Genomic DNA, 17,412 nt, shown 5'->3' on the forward strand with positions numbered 1-17,412 from the left:
CTACCTGTTGGTAGTAAGGGAAAAAATTAGCCCAGAAGTTTTCATCTTTATACAAAGTCAGTTGTATAGCAGTTTTATTATCTCTAGGTGAAAGAATTAGGATACCCATCTGGGTGGGTTTTGGTAACAACCAAAAAGGGAGAGGGGTATTGTTGAGGAGATGTTGCTTGATATTTAGTATTTACTACTAGTCCAGTGAGCCAAATGGCCCTGCAAATTACGTCAAGAGTTTCATTTTAATCTCAAAGATTCTGATTCTTATCCATGTCATTAGTTCAGTTTGGAATATTTGGTGTAGCATGTTTGAGGAGAATGTTCATTAAAAAAATAAATAAACAGCTGAAATTTGTCAGAACACTAAGCAAATTGTCATCATAATTAGAATACCTACCTTTCTGGGATATTTGTAAGGTGCTGTAGTTTTTTTTACATGCTCTTGAATCTCCTTTTTTAGTTGTTCTTGATCATGTGACTTGTATTCAGGGGTCAGAACAATAAAAGCCTTTACTACCTGAAAAAAAAATTTGAAACACCAGGAAGATGAGTTGTATATTTTAATGTTTTAGCGTGTCTTGTTTACTTTTTCTAACTGGGAATCTAATGCCTGCTGGGGTGGGCCAGAAGGCTTCATAGGGTTTGATCCCAGGTCTGTGCTCTTAAGTCAGCCAGTTGAGTTCCATAACTCCTCTTCTAATACAAGAGAGTTTCTGGGAGCCCTGCTTTGTTAATGATCTTGATGAACTAGAACTTTCTCATCTAACTACATCTTGAACTCTGCTTTCTGACCTGCTTCTGTTTCTGAGCTGTCTTTCCTCTTGACTTCTTGCCTCATCTTTTATCTCCTTCAAGAAAATTTCCTTTTAGAAAAAAAACCTTCCTTTTAGAAACTCGACAATGCACTAAGCACAGCCTCTTGGGTAACATCTTAGCCTGATCTAGCCTAGTTCCTAGGTCCCCACCCTCAGTGTGGCCTTTATAAAGAGTATTCACACCAAGTTTGCTATATCCTTATTGAAGGAACAGTTCATTGAGGCTGTGCACTCTTCATTCCAGAGATACTTATGTTGATATAAGGCTGTGAAGATTCCAACAGCCATTTTGCTATTACTCTGACCAATTTACCTAACCCTGAGGAACAAGATTAGAAAATGGTGGTGGTCCTTGCTCTCTAATTGTCAGAAGACAGGGAAGACTTTATCACTTTATACTCACAAATCCTGTTTTCAAAGTTCACTCTTTCTTGAAATGTTTTGGAAAATCCTGCCCTGCCCAGAGTTTTTGGACTATCTATCCATTTTATCATATCCATTTTTTGATATTTCATAAAATTTTTGTGTTTATACTGGCTCTTCTGCTTTAGCAACATTTTTATGAATTAAAAAAATTTAACCTTGCTATAAGTGAATCATTCAGGGGCAGCTTATTTTAAGAACTAATGTTTATAATTACTGATTTGCATATTGATGACTTCTGCACCTTGGATAAGGTCTACTCTATAAAAGTTTTTTTTTAAGATTTATTTATTTATTTTAGAGAGAGAGAGCACACACATGCACGCAGCAGTTGGAGGAAGGGCAGAGGGAGAGAATCTCAAGCAGACCTCCATGCTGAGTGCAGAGCCTGACTCAGAGCTTGAGCTCATGACCCTGAGATCTTGACCTGACTTGAAATCAAGAATTAGATGCTCAACTGTCTGAGCCACCCAGGTGCCCCTATAAAAATCTTTATAAACCATTGCAGAAGATCGTAAATTAATATGGAGCACCCTAACATGATTAAGAGTATGAACTCTAAAGTCAGACGGCCTGGGTTCAAATCACACTTTATTGTGTAATCTTGGGAATGTTAGGATACCTCTCTGTGCCTGTTTCCTTCTCCAAAAAGAGAGGTTGTGAAGATTAAATAGGTTAACATATACAGGCCCTGTGTAGGGCTTGTAATACCTGGAACATCAGAATAAGTCCTTAGAAATATTAGGTATTAGTTGTAGTAGTATTAGAAAAATAGGATTTTTTTTTTAACTAAAATCCTTAAGTCTGCTTCAAAGTTTCTCTAAAATTCTCTGCAAAATTTTGCATTTTTATGAGTCTATAGTTGTACCACTTGGTAGCCACTAGCCACATGTAACTAATGAAATTTAAAATGAAATAAACATTTTCTCAGTCACACCAACCACATTCTCAAGTGCTTTATAGCCGTGTGTATTGTATCAAATGGTGCAGATATAGAACCTTTCCGTCATTGCATAAGTCCAATAGTGCCCTATGGCCTTCAAATTCCAAGGAACATTGTGATCCTACCGGTGGAGTTCAGAGTGAAAGGATAAACTTCAGTAATCACAGAATCAATTCCCTGCTCTCATCTATCTGGAATATTGGAGGCCCTGCTTGGCAAAGGGGACCTGAAGAGTAGCATGGAACCTTTAAACCCAAACTACCCTCTGATCAGCCCCAATAAGAATGAGCTTTCAAGGGTGCATGTTACCCTTGATCTCGGGGTCATAAGTTCAAGCCCCTTGTTGGGCATAGAGCTTACTTTAAAAAAAAGTGGGGGTTGGGGGAATGAGTTTTTAGGACTGTCTTATTCACAGCTTATTTCCTGAATCTTCCACTTTCCGCTTGCCTACGTAGCCAGCCCACTTCCGGTGGCCTCAGTTGCTATCTCTGACCTTCCTTCCACCCCTGATACTTGGTGCTGGCCTATGCTCCTCAGCTACACTAGAGACCATGTTGGTTTCCAGACCTGGGCAATAACTTAATCCTATCTAGCTGACATCTGCCATCCTCTCTTGCTGTGACCCTGGGTTGTTGGCATTCACACCATCCCTCTATGGAAAGGATTCAAATTCCTTATATATATTTTCAGTCTTATACTTAGCAGTTCTTTCTGACTAGCATATTTACTAATGACTATCTGACTTGCAGTTAGTGAATGAATCATTTGGGTAATTCTGTTTCAATGAACTGTTGAAAAGTACATGTTAGACTGCCAACAAATTATAAAGTGGAGATGAATCCTTTTTTTTTTTTTTTTTTTTTACCTCTCCCCGGATGGGGTCTGGGCTGCTGACCACAGCTGCCTCTACAACTGCAGGATGTTCAATCAGGGCACTTTCTACCTCAAATGGTCCAATTCTGTAACTGGGAAATAAAACATATGACAGGAATTCATAAAGGTGAACAGCAGGTCCATTCCAGAACACCAATGATCAATTAATGTAGACATTATACAGATGAAAAATTACCCAGAGGATAATATGATATCATCTGATCTTGCAACAAACCAGAAATAGCCATCTTCATCCATATAGCCCCTGTCCCCAGTGATGTAGAAATTGCCTCGTAGTGTTGAAGCTGTTTTTGTAGGATTATCCTGTGAAACAAATAGCATTTTGTTAGTATTACTGTGAATGTGATTCTTCTGTTTGGTTGGATTTTTAAATGTTCAAGAGGGAAAAAAAAGTGGTTTCTTTGAGAAGCCTTGGAATGAAGAGAAGCCAGCACATGAAATAAGGATGAAATTCCAGCATTGAGCTAGTCCAGTCAAAGAAAGGTAAACTACAGTTATAAAGACTAGACATGCTGCCATTCTGAGAATTTTCTTTTTTAAAGATTTTATTTATTCATTTTGAGAGAGAGGGAGAGTGCGAGGGGGAGAGCACGAACGGGGAGAGAGGCAGACGGAGAGGGAGAAGCAGACCCTGGGATCATGACCTGAGCCAAAGGCAGATGCTTAGCTGACAGAGCCACCCAGGTGCCCCTTCTTTTCTTTTTTAAAGATGTTTAAAATTTGAGAGGGAGAGTGAGAAAGACTGGGAGTGGGGGAGAGGCAGAGGGAGAAGGAAAGAATCTCAAGCAGACCCCACGTGGAATGCAGAGCCTGATGCAGGGCTCAATCCCACGACCCTGAGATCACAACGCCAGGGGAAACCAAGAGTTGGATGCTTAACCGACTAAGCCACCAGGCACCCCCCTGAGAATTTTCTTTGATGGATCACTAAATACTGCAGGAGTTCAGACATCCAAGGTGTGGGATAATTAAGTCTTTTCAGTGGTTAATGCCTAGCACTGGCAGGAAAAGAGAGAGGTGAATACTCAGAGTTAAAAGAAAGCACCAGCACCTAATAAAGAATAAACTTTGTTTTTTTATTTTGTTTCGTTTTACACAAAAACAGAGAACTGGTTCTGTAACTTTGGCAGGAAGAAAAAGGAAGTATTATTACATTATGTAAAATTCACTGACAAGTAGGGATGCCTGGGTGGCTCAGTGGGTTAAGTGTCTTTCTTTGGCTCAAGTCATGATCCCAGGATCCTGGAATCAAGCCCCACATGGAGCTCCTTGCTCAGCGGGGGGCCTGCTTCTCCCTCTGCCTCTGCCTGCCGCTCCCCCTGCTTGTGCTCTTTCTATCTCTGTCAAATAAATAAAATCTTTTAAAAAGTAAAATAAAAATAAAAAAATTTCACTGACAAGTAGAACCTGGACCTTTGATTATATCAATGTAAATTTCACTTTTATTTGTATACTTGGTTTGCAAACAGTAGGGAGCTTGGAAGGCCTCTAGTGAAAGATACTTTTTTTTTTTTTTTTAAAGATTTTATTTATTTATTTGAGAGAGAGAATGAGAAAGAGAGAGAGAGCACATGAGAGGGGGGAGGGTCAGAAGGAGAAGCAGACTCCCTGCTGAGCAGGAAGCCCGATGCGGGACTCAATCCTGAGACTCCAGGATCATGACCTGAGCCGAAGGCAGTCGCTTAACCAACTGAGCCACCCAGGCGCCCGTGAAAGATATTTCTTAATCTCTCTGCACCATTTTCTATCCCTCTGACTCAAGAAGGCAGACCACTAATCAAATTTCAGGAAAATGATTAGGTGCTGTTTTATCACGTATAGGATCAGTGTATACAAAAGGGGCTGTCTTTCTAGGGCTCCCTTCTCTTACTTCATGAGCCTGGAGCAGTGATCTAGCCTCAGGAGAACAAGCATTTGGGTGTTTCTTCAGTTTCCTATCTGAGGGATTACTATTCAGGACAATGAATCTCTCTCAAGAAAAGTCCAAGCACTTATCCTAGGTGTGTTTTGTGGCAAACGGGGATAGTTACCAAGCACTTTTGAGAAATAAATAGGAAATAAGATGTATTTAATAAGTCTCTTACTATATAATGAGCAAAAAGGCCAAATGGTCGTTTAGGTAGAACTTGAATGCCAATATCTCCTTCTTGTCCAGGAGGTAGAACATTGCCATTTACATCTAAAATCTAGGATAAAATAGAACAATTTATTTAAGGAAATTTTTATGTAAAGATACATGTTAAAATTTTACTTTGCATGTTTTGTTTTGTATTTTGCCATTTAAGAATGCAGACTTCAAAAAAAATTAAGTATACTTTAAATTCCCAAGAGAAATGTGTTTATTTAAATTCTTAGTGCAAAATATATGATAAAGTGCAAGTTAGAAAAATGTGAAGAATAAAAATCATCTTTAATTCTATTTAGCAATAATCGCATTTTTGGTGATTTTTTTAAGACAACATAGACATAGGAAAAAATAGGATCACTTTATAGTATACTGTTTTACAACCTTCTTTTATCATTTGTGATATGTCTTGGTTATCTTTTACTCTCAAGTAAATATTTCATTACTGGTTTTCAAACTTTGATTAACTGTGGAACAAATAAAACCTTACTTCAGGAGCCCCATATAAGTAAGCAGGGAAAGGAGAATGTTTTCTGGTTGAGACACTGGTGAGTATGCCAGAAGCCTTGCTTTCTTATCTTTTTCCCAGTCCTCCTGGTTCCCCCAAAGTACCTAACAGTGAAGTACCTAACAGTAGCTAGCATTTCATAGGCCCTGACTACATTCCAAGTAATAAATTCTGCAGCTCTAAGTACTTCACATGTATTGTTTTCTTTAGTCCTTAGAACAGTTCTATCTGGTTAGCACTATCACTACGCTCATTTTACCTATGAGGAAACTGAGGTGCAGAGTTTAAGCAACACAGTATATGACGGAACTGGAATTCAAATCTCAGCAATCACACTCCAGATCCTGCCCTTTTCATCACTACACTTCTCTGTAGAATCTCTCCAGGGAGTTCAATTCAATTTTTAAAAACCCAGATTAACATTTTTCAGGCTGGTTACTTAACTCATGTACCAGATTTTGCCTTAAGTAACTTTTAGCTATCTTTAAATATGAACTCTCTACTTTCTTTTATATACACCCACCAAGAGCCTTCAAACCTAAGATGTGGCTTGTGTGGAAAATAAAGGTATAATACTTATTTGGCACTTTCCTGATGGAAATGGGCTGTGTCCCCAAAGAGAAACTTGAAAGGCAGAAGAATTCTAAATGTAAAATCTTACTTTTAAGTTCTTGTAAATAAAAAAATATAAATTCCCACACAGTCGCATTTGGCTCCAGGATCAAGGAATTACTGAAGGAAAGGAGATGTTTTAAGAGTTCCAGATACTTAGACTTCTCTTTAATAGATGGGAAGAGGCAAAATGTCTTATTTCTGGAGAGAATCACATTCCTTATTGTTCAAGCGGCCTTAAAAATCTTTAAACATGAAAATTATGGGCTTTGGGCTTTGAAGTTGCAAGAATCCGGTATCTAGCTCATTGGAGCACATCCCCAGATGCCACACTGTCATTGCAGATGCTCTTAGCTAGGTAACAAGAGCAGTAATAAGAGCCCTTGGGAAAAAGTTAAAAATGAAGGTAGCTTACCTTAGGGAAATGCACATCAAAACTACCAAGAGATATCACTTCACACCCACTAGGATAGCTGCTATCAAAAACACAGAAAACAAGTGTTGGCGGGGATGTGGAAAAACTGGAACCCTTGTGCACTGTTGTGGGAATGTAAAATGGTACAGCCGCTATGGAAAACAGTATGGCAATTCCTCAAAAAATTAAAAACAATTACCATATGATCCAGCATTTCTACTTCTGGGTATATACCCAAAAGAATTAAAAGCATGGTCTTGAAGTGGTATTTGTATACTCATGTTGATCACAGCACTATTCACAATAGCTAAAATGTGGAAAGAACCCAAGCACCCATTGACGACAAATGAATGGAAAAGCAAAATGTGCTATATCCATACAATGGGATATTATTCAGCCTTAAAAAAGGAAGAAAATTCTGACACATGCTACATGGATGAAACTTGAGGACATTATGCTAAGTGTAATTAGCCAGTCACAAAAAGACAAACACTGATTCCACTTAATATGAGGTACTATAAATAGTAGTCACAGAAGTAGAAAGTAGAATGGTGGTTGCCAGGGCTGGGGGCATTGGGGAATGGGAAGTTACTGTTTAATAGATACAGATATAGTTTTACAAGATGAAAAGAGTTATGGAGATGGATCGTGGTAATAGTTGCACAATATTATGAACGTGTTTAATACCACTGAACTATGCACTTAAAAATGGTCAAGATGGTCCATTTTGGGGCACCTGGGTGGCTCAGTCATTGAGCGTCTGCCTTCGGCTCCGGTTGTGATCCCAGGGTCCTGGGATCGAGCCCCGCATCAGGCTCCCTGCTCAGCGGGAAGCCTGCTTCTCCCTCTCCCACCCGCTCTGCTTGTGTTCCCTCTCTCTGTGTGTCTCTCTCTGTCAAATAAATAAATAAATAAAATCTTTAAAAATAAAAAACAAGATGGTCTATTTTATGTGTTTTATTGTAATTAAAAATTGGGGAAAAAATGAAGGTAATAATGCTGACTGGGAACGCATGACAGAGCAGTTCTCCTCTTGGCCATACCCTTTCTGCATTCAAATGTAGTTGCTCCAGAAAAACCACTGGGCTTGAATTAGTGGGGTAGTGGTGATACATTGCTGTTGGATCGCTGTGAGTACAGCTGCACCTGTGAGACCTTCACAGCAATGCATATTGGGAATTGTGGTTAAGAGGGAAGAAAGGAACACAGCTTTTTGAAATGCCAACTTGATTATTTATAATGCAGACATGATAATGCTTAATTACCAATATTTCTTTCTCCAACCTAAGGCAGGCTATAAACCAATGAACTATTGTTAAGCCTGTTTACAGAATGTAACCAGGGCTCCCCTACCATCACTTCTTAGAAAAACTTTTCAAAGGAAGGGAATGCAAGGGAGAGATGAATGATAATAATGGCACCTATCTTTCAGACCTTTATTATGTGTGAAGCACTTTGTTATGCTCTTTAGAGATATCATCTCATTTAATCCTCACAAGAAACCTATGATAGCAGTTCTGTTATTATTAGGGCAACCAACCATCTTGGTTTGCCCAGGACAGAGGCAGGAGAGTGTCCCTGGGATGTATGACTTTACATGCTAAAACCAAGTAAGTTCCAGGCAAACTGGGACAAGTTGGTCATCCTAGTCCCTATTTTACAAATCAGGAAACTGAGACTTTAATAACTTCCCCAGAGACACTCAGCCAAAGACCCTCAACTCATGAAACTCAGAGCCAGACCTGAACCACCAGGCAAGCCTATCTTTAGACAAGGTTCTCAGTGAAGTTAAAGCAAGGGAAAGAACCCAGATCTGGCTTATTCTATAAACTGACATCAGCAATCCATTTCAAACTTACTCAAACTTTCTCAAACTTACCTGATCATAAGAACTGGGATGCTTGCTTAAAACACAGATTTCAGGGTCCTACCTAGAAGGGGCCTGGAAATTAGTATTTTTTAACAAGTGTCCATGTAATCCTTATGATCAGAAAAGCTTGGGAAGATTGATTTCGTCTATAATTACCCCTCATTTAGGTTTGGTTTTGAGCGCTCCATTCTGTAAATTCATCCATTTTGTGTTTTTGTTGCTATGCTATGGTTTTCTTTTATGTATCAGTGTAAGTTCCTTTGGCTATACCTAGCTTTGGGTGTACTGACCAGAGAACAATTCTAACCCTGTACAAAGTGTGCAGATGGGATAATAGGATGCTCCCTAGGGATCAGGTGGTAATAATGGCCATGGTTATAGAGAGCCAGGAAATGGCCAGGCAGGGCTGGGGAAGGAGAAAAATACTTCAGCTACTGTAAACTGTGGCTTCCTTTGGCCTACTTGAACCCCTTAGAAGGTCTTGACCTCCCTTATCAGGAAGGGCAGTGTGGTATTGTGGTTAAGAATACAGATATTGGAACCAGATTGCTTGGGATTGAATCCCAGCATTAGTAGCTCCTAGCTGTGTGACCTCTGGTAAATTCGTTCCCTCTCTGTGCCTCATCTATAAAATGGTTCTTTTTTATTTTTTTATTGAAGTGCAGTTGACCTACAATATTATATTAGTTTCAGGTGTACAACATAGTGATTCGACAAGTTTATATATTATGTTATGCTTACCACAAGTGTAGCTACCCTCTGTCACCATACAATACTATTACAATACCATTGACTATATTCCCTATGCTGTATCTTTTATCTTTGTAATTTACTCATTCTATAACTAGAAGCCTCTATCTCCTACTTCCCTTCAGCCATTGTAAAATAGTTCTTATATTGGTATGTCATGTCTCTCATAGGTTCTTTCTGGGAATCAAATAGCTTAATATTTATAAAATGCCTAGAACTGGCACAAAAAACTGATTTGCAAAAAAAAAAAAAGAGAGAGAGAGAGACCATTAAAGTAATGTCTCTAATCCATTTCCATTACATGGAAATTAAGATATCATAGAAGTAGCATGATATTATCACCGAAGCTAGGACTGTAGGGGAGGGTAGACAGGGTTAAGTGGTAACCTGATTGGGTTGTTAAATATTCTCCTGGAAGGGGATGTGCAAACCTTAACATCAAAAGCAGGAGACGGCTTTCCCATTGAGCCAGGCTTAATTTTCATTCCCTTAAAATTTCCACAGATTAGCACCTAGTTCAAAAGGAGAAAGAACCAAGTAACATTATAAGTAACTTAAAATTCATTTATTTATCTACCATGCATTCATTAAACATTTATTGATGATCATCATTATTATGATGACCGAGTCTCAAAATAAAACATTTTCTGTTCTCATGAAATGTAGAGATAGACATAAACAAATACATATAGTAAAGTTATAACAATAAGTTGGTAATTACTAAAATATCCATATTTATGAAAACATTTGTACTCATATTAGCATGATACTTGTTATGCTGTTTCTATTTAAAACATCTGTCAGTTTTATTTTTGCTATTTTAATTTTTGACCAGGTACTACATTCTCATGATTTATAAATAGAAGCATTATAAAAAGACACGCTATGAAAAATTTTTCAGCCTTTCCCTTATCTGCTCCATTGTATGCCCCCTTTTCCTTACATAATAACCAATTTTGTTAGTAGTTTATTCATTTCCTCTAGAATTTCTTCTTATTCTTATTTCTACAAGCTCTTTAAATAACCCTTTTTAGAGTATACTTGCCAAGGAGTTATCTAGTGAACTCTTAATATTTCAAGTAACAAGGAACTCAGCATTTTCCATTTTTGAGGCAGCCCTGACTAAGAGAGTTCCCTCTTACATAAGGGGAAATCTTTCTGTGGATCTAGCATTTTTTCACTTAAAATATATTTTAATGCTCTCACTCTGATCAGCTCTATTGTGGCTTTTCTCAATGAATGTCTAAACAACTGTATCTGTTACAGAGCTTTTTTGCAACTAGCTTCCCTCCCAACTTTTTTTTTTTAACTATTCTAACCACTCATCTCCCTCCCTATCCCCCAATCATAAGGATATAATAAATACTTATTTTAAAATGTATTTATCAGTTATTTATATTTATTTATCAGTTTTAATTATCCAGCTAAGTCAAGTCCAGCCCTGTCTTTTCGATGAGGTCCTATACCGTTTCAGTCTGTCCGTATCCTTCATAGATATCCAGACCTGTCTTTTTTCTCCATTGTTCAGTCACTTCAGGATTGATTGGTTCCCCGGCACTCACACAGTGCTTTAAGCTTTTGAACTTATAGCTTCTCAGAAAACAAGTTAAGTTAAATTTAGGAGAAAAAAATCGAGAGAAATGAAAATTAGAGTTATTTCTAATGAAATTCAATATAAAGTGTGTTTTAGTTTCCTCCTTCCTCCCCTCTCCAATACAAAATAAACAAACCATTCTAACATCATAAAATGACTCCCAAGACATCCATTTTTTCCCACTTTTTATTTTTTGGGAGTGTGTGATTTGTTGCCAAAAAAAAAAAAAAGAAAAGCCATGTCATCCTCAGGGAAGGTGCTGCGTGATAACATTTTAAATCAGTGATTAAAAATTTACCAATTGTATGGTTAAATTGACTGTGGAATATTATGCAATGGAATACTATAGAGCTATAAAAAAAAGAATAAGGAAGCTCCTAGACAGTGCTGTCCAATAGAAATCTTTGCCACAATCAAAGTGTTCTATTATCTGCACTATCCACTGCAGAATCATCTAGCCCTATGTGGCTACTGAGTGCTTGAAACATGGCTAGTGCAACTTTGGAACTGAATTTTTAGTTAAAACTAAATTTAAGTAATTACATGTGGCAAGTGGTTACCATATTGGATAGAACTGGATAGCACACAGTTCCAGGATGTATTGTTAGGCAAAAAAAGGAAGGTGCAGAACCGTGAACATATTATGTTTCCATTTATGTTTATAAAAGGGTGAGAATACTGGTATATTGGCTTGTGTTTGCACAGATTTCATGGAGAAGGAGAACGGAGACTGAGGATAAGGCTTAGAGGAAGACGACCTTTTACTCTATATTCTTATATACCTATTAAATTTTATGTCATATGAAATATTTCCTATTCAAAAAGTTTTAACAATTTTAACAATTTAAAAATATTTACCAATGCACCCTTTCAAATGGAATCAGTAATACAGCAAAAGACATATATCCTTTTTCCTATTTGCTGGGATAGGGTTCCAAATAGGGGTCATTTCTCTAGTTTCTCAGCTCAGGTAACATTCATCATCCAAAAGATTAAACATCCTTTTATCCATAACCACTGGACTCAGTGGTATACCTATGGCTGAACCCTCTCTTTCCTCTCCTTGCTTGGGGGAGCCTGCCTGGATGTAACAATTATGACTTAAAGAATGAAAGCAAGGAGAAGGGGGACAAGAGATTGTTAAATTCCATACCTACTAATGTGGAGCTATGTTTTTAGAGAGAAAGATCCTTTATTTTATGACTTCCTCTCCTCTTCCCTACCCCCACTAAGTGCCTCTTTACCAACGTTTCTTACCTGGTCATATCATTCCGTACAAGCATTCGGTATGCAGTTGGTGCTGAACAGAAGACTGTGATGGGAAACTTGGAAAGTGTCTGCAATTTAGAAGTAAGCTCTTAGTCTTACTACCACTTTAATAAGTTCCTAAATGTTTATGGTGGGCACAGCACAACTTAAACGTTGTTTATTCTAACATAAATGCATTCACACATTTCCTCTGTATATCTTTTCAGGATAATTGACTTTCCAGATGTGAAATATCTTAAGTCATGTTGTCTACTCTGATTTCTGCAAGTTACTTTATTCATCAGTCCTGTCAGGGACGCTGCTAAAGCATTCCTAAATGGTGACCTCTTGTGCTCTGCCTTACTTGCAAGATGGAAGTTGGCTCAAAACGTGGCAAATAATGTGCAAATACACATGCTCCCTGGATCCATGGAGAAAAGACGCTACTCCACGCCGACTTTGCCCAGCCTGTGTCTGAGGTATTCCACATCACATCTGAAGGAGTCAAATCCAGCCAGAACCTGGGAAAACAAAGAATGGTCCTGATATATATAAGGAAAACAAATTTAAAAGACCAATAAATGAATCATCCCCTCTGTAGTTTTGACACGTCAATCTGGAGTTTTGTGAAGGTACCTTCCATTTACAGATAATCCTAAACCAAAACTGCTATGAGTGTGTCCAGTCATTTTAGGAGATCCGCTTGTTCCACTGGTAAAGTAAATAGCCATCATCTCATCGTGTTTTGTCTTCACACAGGTGTGGTTGTCACTGGCATGTCTACAAAGGAAGAACTACAATGATTCTGCACATTGCACATGGCATCATAAACTGTTACCACAGAAAAGAATTCAAGAAACCATCTATGTGGACCTCTTCACCTCATGGATCAGGCCCCAGTGACTTAGGTTGAGTTCCAAGGTAAAAGTCATCTCTTTCTCCATCTTCTTAGGTGCTTTCTGGAATTAAACTAAATTTTGTCATCAAAGCCCATTTATAATAGTTGGCTTCATAGCTCTTTACGATAAAGAAGAGCTGAGGCATTTTAAAAAACTCAAGTGGTTTATCATACCGCTAGCAGAATGAGGAGTCTATGATCTTATAATCAAGGCTATGTGAGAACTGACCCTTCCTCTGCACTGTAGATGTTTTCAAGTGATTTTTTTTTTTTTTTAAGAAAGTGAGTATGAGGGACGCCTCACCTGGGTGGCTCAGTTGGTTAAGCGACTGCCTTTGGCTCAGGTAATGATCTCAGGGTCCTGGGATCAAGCCCCACATCGGGCTCCTTGCTCAGTCTGGTGCCTGCTTCTCCCTCTCCCTCTGTCCCCCTGCTCATGCTCTCTCCTCACTATCTCAAAAAAAAAAAAAAAATGAGTATGTGAATACAAGTCATGGGTAATGGTATAAGTCAGGTTGGTAATTCCCACATTGTTCAAGAATCAGCTGTAGTTCCAAAGGATAACTGGGCTGCTAATAGGTCATACATTAGGGCACCTGAGAGGAGGTGAACTTTGCACACACAGTGCCTAAGAAGCATAGAGATTTTATCTGGGAGTATTGGGCTGAGAATGAAACATTAGGATTAGAAACATCCAGGCCACAAGAATCATAGAAAAGCTGTTTTAAAAGACTAATAAAGCTAGACTAAGTGTTTAGTCTGTGATTCCATAATTTTCTTCCTTAAAAATTGTACCTATAGCTGCATACCTATCACTTCTATTGTAGATAGAAACCTAAGGTGGGGTTATCATACCAATCTCTCACCACTAGAGGCAGTAAACATAGCAGTTGGGAGTGTGGGCTCAGGGGCCAGATTCCCTGGGTATGAAACCCAGCTCTGCCAGATCCTAGCATTTGACCTTATTCATTTGTATTACTTAAGTACCCGCTTCTTAGGTTATTGTGACATGAAAACGAGTTAATATATGTGAAATGCTTGGAACAGTTTTTGGCACATAACCAGTGCCATATAAATGTTACCCATTATTGCAATTATAACATTTTTAATTAGAACAGTACTTGGCTTTTGGTAAGAACTCAATAAATGTTAGCTATTTTTTTAAAGATTTTATTTATTTATTTGACAGAGAGAGAGAGCACAAGTAGACAGAGTGGCAGGCAGAGGGAGAGGGAGAAGCAGGCTCCTCACTGAGCAAGGAGCCCGATGCGGGGCTCCATCCCAGGACCCTGAGATCATGACCTGAGCCAGAGGCAGACGCTTAAGCGACAGAGCCACCCAGGCATCCCAAATGTTAGCTATTTTAGAAGAGGTAGGAATAAGTTAATAGTTGCAAACATGCTTCCAAATCCTTGCGTAAAGGTGGGGAGCTCATTCTAGAGAGGGAACTGGCTGCCAGCCTAGAGCTAAGATAGAACCAATACCTGGCAAGAGTGCTAAGTGACCCCTGGAAGCATTCCATAGCAGGGACTGAACATCAACGTAACTTAGTTTTCTAATTGCATCCATTAACGTTAAGTGTTCTTATTTATAACCTGAAATGTTGCTATCTGCAAGGAAATGATATAGTCTACACATAAGAATTGATTATGATCAGTTTCTCTGGGAGATAACAGCTCTGTGGTTGGTGTTGTGAATGCACCTCCTAGATCCTGCTGCAGGAACAAAGGACTTACTCCCCACAGGTGCTGGGAGCCCTATTTAGAGATTGCTTTGGCTGCAGACAGCTGCCTCACTCAAGATCACCCCTCCTTCTAGGGAGAGCCTACACTCAGTTACTGATCAGTGAGGGTATATAAAGGCCAGGACCTTTTGCTTGATCTGGGAACAACTTTGAAGGACTCTCCAAGCCCCAGACGTCCCAGTGGATTAGCTGAAGGTTTTTCTGGGAGGGCATGGCAGATGAATTTCTTCTTTTGCCCAATCCCACATCCTTCCCCTTCTTTCATAGGGGTTGACTCCAAGACAAATCCTTAAAAAACTTCTTACACAACTAATCTCTATCTCAGGGCCTGTCTCCGTCAAGATCCTAACATTCAAAAACCACTCCAAGCTCCTTCCTGCCTCAGAGCTTTGCAGATTATTAGCGCAGCAATAATCACCAGTTGCTCCCTTTGCCTCGTTTTAATTTTCATTTTTCTGAGCACTTGTGGGTTGAATATCTTTTCAGTGTTGCCTTTCTTTTTGGGAAGCTGTTCTACAGCAGTTATGGCTACTCACTTCATCATCTCCTTGAGGTTCCCCCACCCGTCTTTGGGTTTCTGAGACACAATTAGCTTGGAGTGCAGATTTTCACATTTAGATGCAACAGCATCTACTGCTGGGGCTAAAACTTCGTTGGTAATAATGCACTTTGCTTTCGAAGATTGTAGTCTGTAGAGAATGTCTTTCTGGGTCAGCTGAGTGGTTCCTGGAATTAAAACTGTCCCTAAAGGAGCAGAAAAGAAACAATGTATATAGAAGGAAGGATTTTACTCTCTGTCTCAGAATGAGTTTACCATCCAGTTTACCAGTCTAGGTATCTATTTGTCTTCCTTTCATTATTCTGCTTTTGCCTTTCAAGGCATCTCAATATCTGTGACCCTTTTGACCTAACATGAAAGCATGTTAAATGCTAGATAATTTTCTTCTACCTGAAGACCATTCATAACATTCAGCTTGAAGACAGGTGTTTTGTTTTGTTTTGTTTTTTTCATTTTATAAAGAGAGTTTTGATTGAAGAGTAATATTATCCAATATTTATTGGCTAAATGCCAGATGCCATTCTAAGTGTTTTGCACGTCTTAACTTATTTAATCCCTACCAAAAAAACCCAAAACATAAAATCTATGAATGATTTGCCAAAGATCACTGGAGTAGAAAGTGGCAGTGCAGTAACTGAACTCTGTAGCCTGACCCCAGAGCTGTACACTTAACTACTTCAGTCCAGCACCTTTTAAAACCTACATAAATGTTTTATGATTTCTTTCCAAAGGGAAGGATTAAGGCATTCATCTTTTCTGTGCTTCTACTTCTCCCTGCTGTAAATTACACTGTAGTATAATGGATAAGAGTCTGTCCTGGAGCCAAACAGTCTTATAGCTTGGCCTTGGACAAGCCACTTCATCTCCATGAGTCTCAGGTTCTGCATCTGTATAATGGGGATTCTATAGGATTAATGAGGAGTAAATGAGTTAAAATGTGTAAAGAGTGCTGAATAAATTTTAGATATTATTTTCTCAAAGGATTAATGGACTTTCAAGAATATATATCTGTATCTATAGTTACATGTATCCATATCTATATCTCGGGCTCTACTACTCTTAAGTCCAGACCCTAAAGAGTGGGGTGGAAGGTATGTACTTCACAATGGTGTTTGCTCTTCCCAGTGTCACAGCAGGAAAGGAAGATTAAGAACACATACCTGGTCATTCCTGGACTCCTGACACTGGCTTGCCTTTCCATTGGGGGAAGGATAACCCCCTCCAGTGGAGTTCTTCAGGAAACAGACAACCAGGACCCAAACACAGAGTTCTTCACAAAATCTTTCTTTTCTAATCGGGCAATGCAGCAATATTTATGAGTCTTTAACTCCAAGGTTATTCCTTAGAGATGTTCCATCTGGGGATAAGTAATTAGCCTACCATGGCCTAACAGTTTTCTATAATTTAAAGGCACTCTCTAAGAACAAGCCCACTGCCAGCATTTCATACCTAGTAGAAGCACTTTGTTTAAACACATCACCCTTCGATAATGAATTTCTGCTAATATATTATTCATAGCCTATCTTTAAAAGAACCTATTAATAGTGATCAGTCTTACCTATTAAAACTACTTCCTGTCCAAATTAATCATTTAGGGAAGCATTACATAGTTTCTTGCCAGGGAACAAAATGTTACTTTAAAAACTTGTGGGAGGACATCGCTTCTCAGCCTGTTGGCTAATATCAAGTGTAAATCTTGGGGGAGGCCTCTCACTACCGTGTTGATGATATAGGGTGAACAAAATGATATTACCAATATATACATTTGCATGAAGGGTCAAAAGACTCTGGGGCTAGTAGCCCCTTCTCTCCCTATTAACAGATCTACATGAAAAGACAAAGTTTTTCCAGAAGTTTGTTTGGTGGACAAAAGAAATAACTTTCATAATTTAATTTGGCAACAGGATTTGAAAGCCTAGCCCATCCACCCACCCTCTAGGTGGTAGATAATGCTTATTTTCAGCATTGTTAGTATATTAGATTTACCATTTACTCTCTTCCGCTCATTCTCCCTTCTAAG

At 38.7% G+C, this 17,412-nt stretch overlaps 1 protein-coding gene and 1 long non-coding RNA gene across 4 annotated transcripts in view; one reads left to right on the forward strand and one right to left on the reverse strand.

Moving 5' to 3' along the window:
* The window catches only part of ACSM3 (acyl-CoA synthetase medium chain family member 3), a 45,301-nt gene that overhangs the window by 394 nt on the left and 27,495 nt on the right, over window positions 1–17,412 (reverse strand). For all 3 annotated transcript variants that reach the window (XM_078074718.1, XM_078074719.1, XM_078074720.1), the window contains 10 exons: window positions 15,370–15,577; window positions 12,828–12,971; window positions 12,556–12,712; window positions 12,201–12,280; window positions 10,816–10,939; window positions 9,781–9,861; window positions 5,154–5,255; window positions 3,245–3,372; window positions 3,041–3,140; window positions 388–511 (listed from right to left, as the gene is read on the reverse strand). In XM_078074718.1, the coding sequence (XP_077930844.1) occupies window positions 388–511; window positions 3,041–3,140; window positions 3,245–3,372; window positions 5,154–5,255; window positions 9,781–9,861; window positions 10,816–10,939; window positions 12,201–12,280; window positions 12,556–12,712; window positions 12,828–12,971; window positions 15,370–15,577 (1,248 nt within the window). The remainder of the gene's footprint in view (window positions 1–387; window positions 512–3,040; window positions 3,141–3,244; window positions 3,373–5,153; window positions 5,256–9,780; window positions 9,862–10,815; window positions 10,940–12,200; window positions 12,281–12,555; window positions 12,713–12,827; window positions 12,972–15,369; window positions 15,578–17,412) is intronic.
* Window positions 7,977–15,459, forward strand: LOC144382250 (uncharacterized). The gene is made up of 3 exons (XR_013448832.1): window positions 7,977–12,293; window positions 12,419–12,823; window positions 12,951–15,459. It is a non-coding gene; the product is annotated as an uncharacterized LOC144382250 (long non-coding RNA).

The sequence above is a fragment of the Halichoerus grypus genome, chromosome 6 (assembly GCF_964656455.1).
Source record: "Halichoerus grypus chromosome 6, mHalGry1.hap1.1, whole genome shotgun sequence".
NCBI lineage: Eukaryota > Metazoa > Chordata > Mammalia > Carnivora > Phocidae > Halichoerus > Halichoerus grypus.